Source organism: Tachysurus vachellii, chromosome 26, assembly GCF_030014155.1.
Source record: "Tachysurus vachellii isolate PV-2020 chromosome 26, HZAU_Pvac_v1, whole genome shotgun sequence".
NCBI classification, from domain to species: Eukaryota; Metazoa; Chordata; class Actinopteri; order Siluriformes; family Bagridae; genus Tachysurus; species Tachysurus vachellii.
In genome coordinates this window covers 15,769,350-15,779,349 of record NC_083485.1, presented here as the reverse complement: position 1 = coordinate 15,779,349, position 10,000 = coordinate 15,769,350, and the positions used below count along the sequence as shown (strand labels likewise).

Below are 10,000 nucleotides of genomic sequence, written 5' to 3'. Positions count from 1 at the left end.
GCGTGACGTCTCGCAGATGGGTCGGGTTTCATCTCAGCCGCTTCACGGTGTAGTGATGATGCTCTGAAAAACCACAGTGTGTGCTGAATGTGTGTATTCATGACTGTGTGTGTGTGTGTGTGTGTGTGTGTGGATACAGTCTCTGTCCTCTCGTCCTCGGGTGAAGCCGCACGGCTGATTTTAGTCTCTGTGCTGATGAGATATTGAGTTCTTGTGCTCTGTGATTAACCTTCACAACGACTCTGTGTCCCACTGAGCTTTTGAGGAATCGCTGCTCTAGATCACACACATTTATAGTAGTGACGATGGATCCGGATTAGATACTGCACTATAAATACAAAGGGAGAGAGAGAGAGAGAGAGAGAGAGAGAGAGAGAGTTAGCTGTGTTTTGATTTGCTACAAAACTTTAATATTAAGCATTTTTTAAAAAAAATGAATAAGTACAAATAAAACAGACAAACAAATGTAGTTAATTTGTTATTTGTTTGTTTGCTCTTTTTTTGTATTGTGAATGAAACAAAAGAAACACAATAACAAAATAAACCACTAAAATGCTTATTTGTTAATTTTTTTTATAACAAAAACACATTTGGCTTTTTAAGTATTTACTTATTATTGTTTTTTTATTCTATTTTCTTTTTCTCTAAACTTATACCAGTGAGCTAAAGGCTAGTGTTCAATATTCTATAAAGGTGTGTGTTTGTGTTTGTGTGTGTGTGTGTGTGTGTGTGTGTGACAGCAACAAACTGTCATATAAAACAAATTAATCTCTTTACCTGATGCATGTGATTTTATGTGTGTGTGTGTGTTTGTGTGTGTGTGAGAAAGCTGACAGTACTGTAAATTAATCTATTTATCTGATGCATGTGATGTGTGTGTGTGTGTGTGTGTGTGTGTGTGTGTGTGTGTGTGTGTGTGTGTGTGATGATCAGAAGCTGGGTCGCGACCCCTCAGATGAGGACTGCTTCTTCGACCTGCTCAGTAAGTTCCAGAGCAGCCGCATGGACGATCAGCGCTGCCACCTCAGCGAGGACGCTAACGGTCAGGACACACACAGCGATGACGCCGCAGACTCGGCCATCAGCGACATGATCGGTATCTGTCCTCGTTTCTCATCGACCAATCACCGTTAATCAGTCGTTGCTATGGTTACAGCTCCATCCTGTATTACATTCTTTCCTTTACAGTCAGTAATGAGTTCATGTTTATATTGATAAAGAATAAACAGAATTATAAAATTGGGCTGGTTCACACACACACACACACACACACACACACACACACACACACACAAAACACACACACACACACACACACAAAACACACACACACACACACACACACACACACACACACACACAACACACAACACACACACATGCACGCTCAGTAAAGCTGATGTGACTGAAGCCACTGTGTTCTCCATACAGACGCCAGCCTCCTGGCCTCTCCTCAGACGGAGGAGCTCTTTGATCTGATCGCCAGCTCTCAGAGCCGCAGGCTGGACGACCAGAGGGTCAGTGCGGGGAACCTGCCGGGTCTCAGGATTACCCACAATAACCTGGGGCACCTGCGCGCCGAAGCCGAGCCTCAGGAGCCCAGCGACGATTTCTTCAACATGCTCATCAAGTGCCAGGTGAGGACACGGGTTACACTAGTCACACTTTTATACCGGTTTCTAGTGGGGTGCAAAAGTTTGTATACCCTCTAAACAAGAGCTGTACATGACATTTAGTGTGTTTTTTAATAGAAAAAGTGTAAAACATTTCATTCTGAGATGAAACCATTTGATAGTGTAAGAAAAAGTTAAGTTCAGTTAAGTCATCTTTACAATTAGTAACAAACAAACAAATAACAGGTAATAAATAAATAAAAATTATAATTTTATCATGTATTTTTAGTTTGTCTGTATCCCACTTTTTCTCAGGTGTAAAATGCAATATAAAAATATAGTGTTATTATTATTATTGTTGTTGTTGTTGTTGTTGTTGTTGTACTTATTAATTCTGTTGTTTTTATGTTCTTCAGTCATCCAGGATAGATGATCAGCGGTGTTCTCCTCCTGAAGGTGGACCCCGCGCCCCCACTGTCCCAGACGAAGACTTCTTCAGCCTCATCCAGAGGGTTCAGGCCAAACGCATGGATGAACAGCGTGTCCAGCTTCCCAATGAGAACCACTCGGATAACGAGAACGACGACGGAGACTCCAGCTAGAGCGCAGAGAGAGAGAGAGAGAGAGAGAGAGAGAGAGAGAGAGAAAGGATGATGGATGAGAAGGTCTCTGTCTGGACTATTGTACACGGCATCGTCTGTGTTTATATGTCCGAGTGACTCCGTGCACTGTATTTCCTTCAGGGTGACGTTTTAAACGTTCTTCACTCTGTGTTCATTAGACACCAGCCCCTAGTGTTGTACTGTCGTAGTGCGCACTCGCTAGCCGCTAATCGACATCCTGTGAGTCTTCGTTCATTTAAAAGCGGTGTGACGTGACGCATTATGACCACGAGCCTATCTGTGCGCTCGCCTGGCCGAGGCGTCGTTCCTCCTGCAGCCGTGACACGTGGCACCTTCAGTGTTACTCGTCTGTTTATAGCACCGTGTCGTTCAAACGATGCAAGATAACTCAAAACGATTCACAACAGGTGCTTTTTCTGTCTTACGGTTTCTTTTTTAATAGCATGTTGTTGTATATTTATTATCAGGTCGGTGGAGAAAAAGACTGACATACAGTAGCAACGACTGTGAAAAAGTGTACATTTGTTAAATTAATTAGCGTAGATCAGGTCATGTAAATGATACGTCAAGTTCGAAAAGTTCTAAACTTTCAAAAGAGAAAACAAAAGGGTTGTGTAGTGGGTTTATCTCTCGGGATGATGACGACGATGACGATGATGACGATGATGCTTTTGACTTGCGCTAGAACTAAATGAGCCGTACTGTATCCGAGTGGTCGCTTTTCTCGCACACGTGTCCTATTGAAACTATTAAAAAAAACAACAACCATGGATCGGTGGGGGCGGAGCTACCAGTACTACAGATCCAGAGTTTCTTTCTCTTTTCAAAACTTTTTTCTTCACAGCTTTGGGAGGCAACGTCATAATTTTAATAAGTTAAATAATTTAAATTAGTTACTTTTATTTTTTTTTTATTTTTTTTTTTTTTACAAAAAAAATCTAAATTCATTTAATTTTTTATTTATTTATTTACCAAACGCTGTCTATCCTAAACAGCTTCATTATAGACAATGATATTGTTTAAGGCTTCACTATAGATGCTCACTACATGGTACTACAGAACATCTCGATCATCTGGTATTTATTGTGGTGTCTTTGTGATGTCACCAAAAGTATTGAAGGTTTACTCTGAGTGTCTGATCTGATCTGCTCCAGAGTGACACCTTCACCTTATACTGAGTCCATCTCAGAGAGGGCCACAGTTAACTGATCTCAGATCTGTGTGTGTGAAACTTTCTGCTTTAGCGCCACCTGCTGGTTGTGAGGTTTCATTTCGGCTGTCGAGTCGAAAAACAGAAAAACTGCAGGTTGGAAAAGAGCAAAAATTTATTTCTTTCCCCTAAAGGAAAAGTTTTGTGCAGTTTGATTTATTTATATCACTTTATAATTCCTACCCTGATGTCAGTGCTGATGTGTAAACATCCCGTCTGTCTTTCTTTCTTTTCATTCCTTCTTTAAATTTTTTTTCATTTCATTTGCTTTCTTTGTTTCTCTCCACTCCTTCTTTTTCCTTCCTTTAATTTTTCTTTTCTCCAAAACCATTTTCTTTCTTTCTTTCTTTCTTTCTTTCTTTCTTTCTTTCTTTCTTTCTTTCTTTCTTTCTTTCTCAACACTCCTTTTTCTTTCCTTTTATTTTTCTTTCCTCCACATCCATTTTCTCTTTCTTTCTTTTTTCTTTCTTTCTTTCTTTCTTTCTTTCTTTCTTTCTTTCTTTCTTTCTTTCTTTCTTTCTTTCTTTCTTTCTTTCTTTCTTTCTCTCCACTCCTTTTTCTTTCTTTCTTTCTTTCTTTCTTTCTTTCTTTCTTTCTTTCTTTCTTCACCCCAACTAAAAAGAAGAATTCTATGATAAACAGTAGAACATTACAGAGTTTATTAATGAGCCTTTTCTCCTTATTGAAGTAAACGATTCTGACGATTTGTGTCAAGTACGTAAAACTGTTAAAGTGATAAAACGGTAGAAATATAAATCTATTTAATTCTATTCTATAGAATTGTGTTAAGTTTAGTTCAGTGTATAAAAAGATACTCTAGGTGAAGAGAGAACTGTAAATATTTCCAGGCAAATCTGTCAAAGAGTCAAAGATTTAAATAATGAAGATGAATATCTGATGAATATCTGATGAATATCTGATCTCAGGATCTATCAGATGGGAGTTTATCTGAAATGATTCACTGCTATGTTTTTACAGGTCAATCACTGCCATAACGTCCATTTTTGTATTTATTTTCTGTGGTTGGACGAGATTACGTCCGGTTTTCAACATTTGAATAAAATGTTGATTAAAACATCGTTTATTTTCCTTTATCAGGATTAATAAAAAATAGATATGTTTATTAAAGCGGAAAAGTTGTTCTAACGATGATGTGATCAATGACGTGCTGTTCGAGTTCGAAGAAAACGGTAACAAGTAAAAATTTGTCATAGTAACTATTTAAACCATAGAGCAAAATTATTGGCACCCTTAAATAGAAAAGACAAAAACGAGCGTACGTAACAAACGTCACACGGCAGATGTCGTTTAAACCGCTTCCTTTTCCTTAAACAAAAATCATTTTCACGTTTTTTTTTAATTTTAACGATTAAAACAGGCGTGTCAAAAATATTGGCACCTCGCAGATTATCCATGGTTGGTGGCCATGGATGGACATTTCAGCAAGACACTGAGCACAAACATGTCCATGTTTTCTCACAACGTCCATGAGGACAACTACAAAGAATTGTACAGGAAAAGAATTAAATATAAAAGTGCTGTTTTTTTTTTTTATAAGATTTCCTCTGGAAGAACTGGCCTAAGATCCTCCAAAACATCTCTCCATGTTATAGGATGAGACTTGATTAGTGTAAGGGTTCCAATAATTTAAAAAAACTGCATGAAAAATTAGTGTTTAATTAAAACTATACTGTGTCTGTTGTGTTGATGTTCTAAATATGACTCAATTTAGCAATCTAAGCTCCATGATGTATCCAGGTTAGCGGTGTGGCGTTAGCTGTTACACAAGTATGTGATTGTGGTGATGTCTTTGGGGAATTAGTGAAACTTTACTGCAGAACGTTGAGAGAAATCCAACATCCAGTTCTGCTTATGAGAGTAACATTGTTCATGAAGTGACTTTAACACCACAGAGCTGCTGAGTTCGGTTCAGTGGGTGTCGATTCATTTCCTGAAAAAGCAGCAATGACAGTTCACAGCTTTTTATGCTACTTTTTTTCTTGTGTCAAGTGTCAAGATGAAGTTAGCAAATGACTTTTTAGCTGCTTGTTCTGTAGAAGTGTTTCGTTAGAACGTTAAATAAATGAAGGTTTGCTTAGTGCAGCACCACTAAACTATTGGCTTAAAATATGTAGAGAAAAACACAAGTCAGGTGAAGTCAGGAACTGAGGATTAGTCTGAGAAGTGACCAAGAAGACATGTGCAACTCTGAATCACATGGACTCTCCACAAAGATGGCATTTGACAAAAAAGAAAAAAATGAAAAAGTCAATATGAAAAAGCATGGAACTTCTTCGGCCTCAGAATAAAAGCCTAAGGTTTTGACGGAAACCCAACGCTGCTCTCTGTGAATCATGGTGGTGGTAGCATCATGCTGTGGTGATGCTTCTTATCAGCAGGGATCGGGAATCTGATCCGGTCTCAGATGAGGTGAGATAAATGAAGATGATTCGAGGATATCTTCTGACTGAATATAAAAAAAAAACTGCTCCAGGTTCTCTCCCATGGGTGGAGCTTCATCTTCAGTAAGCAAAATAAACTCTGGGAATTCTGCCAAAACTGCACTGGAGAATGTGGTAAAGGGTGTTGCCACGAACGACTGATGATCTCTGTCTGATCTCACCGAGTTTGAGAAAGTTTTCCTGAGGAGAACATCAGGATTCAGACGTCTGTATATGAAGATGTTGTAAGATTTGCTGCCTCGAATTTAACTTTCTTTCAAATCCAAATGGCAACATTACAAAATGTGGAAAAGTTCCAATACTTATGCAAGCCATTAATATCTCTCCTAGACACATTGTTTATCTTTCCACCGCTCCCTCTACTTCCTGTTTGTCAGCCCATCCTCTTTCTCATTTACATACACTACCCTTCCTCCTTTTCTATTCTCTACAGTCATGACTAACGTATTCTCTACTTGGCACCAACACACCAACACACACACACACACACACACACACACACACAAACACACACAAACCCTCCTCTTATTTCCCAGCATTCTTTGCAAGAGGCTGAGCAGCTCTATATAAAGGCGCAAGAGGGAAAAGGAGGGGTGCGGTGCAGCAGGGAGACTCGCCGGGACAGACGGAGAGAGAGAGAGAGAGAGCGAGAGAGAGAGAGAGAGAGAGAGAGAGAGAGAGAGAGAGAGAGAGAGAGAGAGAGAGAGGTGGAACGCTGAGACGCCACACATACATACACACATAACCAGGAGCGAGGTTAGTACACACACACACACACACACACACACACACACACACACACACACACACAGAGGACAGAGATTAGATGACAGCATTAGAACAGGATTATGATGTTCTTCAGAGAGATTCAGAGACTGTACAGTGTGTAAACCGAAAGACAAAAATAGTGTGTTGTCTATTCAGGAAGTCGAAATACAGTAAGACCTCACATAAAAAAGAGAGGGATGCAAACATTGTGGTGTGTTTTGACAGCTGGAACTGCAGTGTAACTGAACAGTGTGCCCTTGGAGTGGTAAAGGTTATGAGAACGAGCTCAGGATGAGAACGAAGCACTCAGAGGAAGGCAGACTGCACTGACGTTGAAGCTGACGTTAACGTTTCTATCGCTGTGACACGTTTTTTACACATTTATTATTATTATTATTATGATGGCTTCTTCTGAACACGCTCGTGCACTCCAGGCTCAGCATCACAGTGTTTATAGATCCTCAGTGTAAACAAGTCCAGCTCTCCCTCCGCTCGGACGTCACAAAAACGGCACTGTTAAAGGCGCTCGGCTGTTGCCGTGGCAACAGCTCAAACCACCGAGCTGTGAAGAAGAGAGGGATTCCAAAAGAGTCCTGGGTAGCGATGCTGTCGTAGTGTCGTGAACAGCTGCGGGAGAAGGGAGGCTTTTTTTAGACAAAGTTAGGAGAATGTAGCATCAAGTGACTCGGTACGAGGGTGGAATCAAATACTATGTGCACTACAGTGTACACTACTACACCATTACACACACACACACACACACACACTCAGGGGACAGTTTAGTGTTGTGAGTGCAAAGTGGATGTGAGGAAAGTGGAGAACTCAGAGGAACCCAGAGCTCTGGATCCACTTTTTTAAACTAAAATACAGTGTGGAATTCTCCACCTGCTCTGATGATGATGATGATGATGATGATGAGTGTAACCTGAGCACAGAAGCTCTATTTAAAGCTGTTCTAAACCACATCACAGCCCTGTCACTCAGCAGCATGGCTGAAGGGGAGTTTGTGTGTGTGTTGTGTGTGTGTGTGTGTGTGTGTGTGTGTGTGTGTGTGTATGTGTGTGTGTGTAGTGTGTACAAATGTGTTCTATTTTTAAAAGAAGTTAATAAAAGGAATCCGGTTTCCCCCACCTCCCATATGCTGGCGATTCAGTGACATTAAACTGCCCCGGGGAGAAAGTGTGTCCTGTTGAGGGTGAATTCTCATTTTCCCGCCCCCTCCTGTCATTCCCGGCGTTCCCGAGTTAGACTTCAGATCCAGCGCTGCACTGAGCAGGTTACTGAGGACACTGATGATGGTGTAGAAGATTTAATGCTCGGTCACTGACGCTCATGTAAAAGCCGTCAGACTCCTTTATTTCCCTTTTTCACATCTTTCCATTTATTTCACTTTCTTTCTTTTTTCCAAACCTTCTTTCTCTCTCATTACATTCTGGTTTTTTTCTCTCTCTCATTACTTTCTCTCTAGTTTCTCTTTCTGATATTCTTTCTTTTATCTTAGTATCTCTCACTTTTAGTTCACGTTTAATTTCTTTCTTTCTCATCCTATGAGCGTGTTTTCTGACCTGGTGTGTGTGTGTGTGTGTGTGTGTGTGTGTGTGTGTGTGTGAATGTTAGAGGAGTGAGATCAGCTCTACACTTTGCTCTGTACAGAGAGGCAGCAGCAGTGGTGTAAATTTCCTCTGCACTGCTACACATGTCTCAAGCTACACACGTCTGTTACACACTCATGTACATCGTCATGACGACTTCACCTCACACTCGTTGGCTCTTTAACGGCCCTCAGGAGCAGCTCGGGCTCCATACTTGGTTCTGGAGGCGAGCGACTGCTGATTCAGGAGCCGAGGTGACATTTATAAAGAGTGCAGGGTCACTGACAGGGACATAAATCCTGCTGCTCTGGTGTCCGCTTTAATTCTCACATTCTGCTCAGAAGCTTCATGGTTCCATGTCACCAGCTTGTGCCGTGTCTCACGAGTTCACAATGAAGCCGCTCACAGAGTCAGGAAACAGACGTAGAATTTGGTCTGTAAGTTTGAGATGTTAACCGTGTTCACGTTTGTTATCGTTTCGTTATCGTCTTAAAGAAAACTCCTGTGAGTTATTAGCTGGAGGCCACAGCTTGACATTACAGAACAATCTGTGTGTCATTGTGCAAACACACACACACACACACATGACTACAGAATAAACTCATACACACTCTACAACCCCACACAGGTTAATGCACATTTTCCTGAACGCTGATAAGAACATCACAGTGCTGCTGGATTCTGATTGGTCAGCTGATTAATCCCAGGTTAATTAAATAGAAGTCTGTAGTAACTCAGAGTGAAGGTCGAGTGTTTAACAGGAGAACTGAGAGCTTTAAATGGATAAAAAGTACAAGATATCTGTCTTAAAGTGTTGAGTGTGTGATGTTAGAGAGAAGTAATCATCTTCTGCTGCTTAGTGTGTGTGTGTGTGTGTGTGTGTGTGTGTGTGTGTGTGTGTGTGTGTGTGTGTGTGCTGCACTGATCTCAATACTGGATTATAGTATAAGTGCTTTAAACTTGTTTATCTGCTTTAAAACCAGTTCAAAATCTGCTTCCAAAACGCACACACACACTCACACACACTCACACACACACACACTCACACGCACGCAAACGGTCACACACACGCAAACGCTCACACACACAAACAAGCTCATACACGCGCTCTAAAGCTATAAATGCCGGCACAGGTCACATGACCCAGGCATGTAGACACAAGAGTCGATAGATCTGTTTACTCTTGCCATCCAAAGGAACCAACACACACACACACACACACACACACACTCTACAGGTAAGACCTACAACACACAATAATACAACATAATTTTCTTTACACTTATATTTAAATGGTGTTCTGTGTGTGTGTGTGTGTGTGTAAGTATGTATGAGCGTGTGCATGCATGAGTGTGTGCATGTGTATGTGTGTGTGTGTGTGTGTGTGTGTGTGTGTTGGTTCCTGGGTTCTTTGTAGATTTGTTGCTTTTATTTTTTGCTTTATTTAAGGTGCTTAAATGTTTTTTCTTTTTGATTTTTTTTCTCTTTTTTGTCTCTCTCTCTCTGTTCCTTTCACTTTCTCTCTATACAGTTTCTCTCTTTCTTTCTCTTCTTGTTTTTTTTTTACCTCTTTTTTCTCTGTTATTCTTCTCTCTATTTAGTTCCTTTTCTTTTAACTTTCATTGATTCTTGATTTTTATTCCTTAAATTCTTTGTTTTTCTTTCTTTCTTTCACTTCTTAATTTCATCAATGTTCTGTCTTTTTCACTTCTTCATTCTGTTTCTCTCGCTC

At 40.4% G+C, this 10,000-nt stretch overlaps 2 protein-coding genes across 3 annotated transcripts in view; both read left to right on the top strand.

Moving 5' to 3' along the window:
• Positions 1-4,524, top strand: part of gpsm1b (G protein signaling modulator 1b) — a 30,293-nt gene extending 25,769 nt beyond the window's left edge. For both annotated transcript variants that reach the window (XM_060862991.1, XM_060862990.1), the window contains exons 12-14: positions 934-1,096; positions 1,432-1,637; positions 2,030-4,524. In XM_060862991.1, the coding sequence (XP_060718974.1) occupies positions 934-1,096; positions 1,432-1,637; positions 2,030-2,215 (555 nt within the window). In that variant the 3' untranslated portion in view covers positions 2,216-4,524. The remainder of the gene's footprint in view (positions 1-933; positions 1,097-1,431; positions 1,638-2,029) is intronic.
• Positions 4,525-6,433: 1,909 nt separating this feature from the next.
• ak1 (adenylate kinase 1) overlaps positions 6,434-10,000 on the top strand; it is a 9,545-nt gene continuing 5,978 nt past the window's right edge. The window contains exon 1 of the mRNA XM_060863173.1: positions 6,434-6,664. The gene's annotated coding sequence lies outside the window, so the exon portion shown is untranslated. The remainder of the gene's footprint in view (positions 6,665-10,000) is intronic.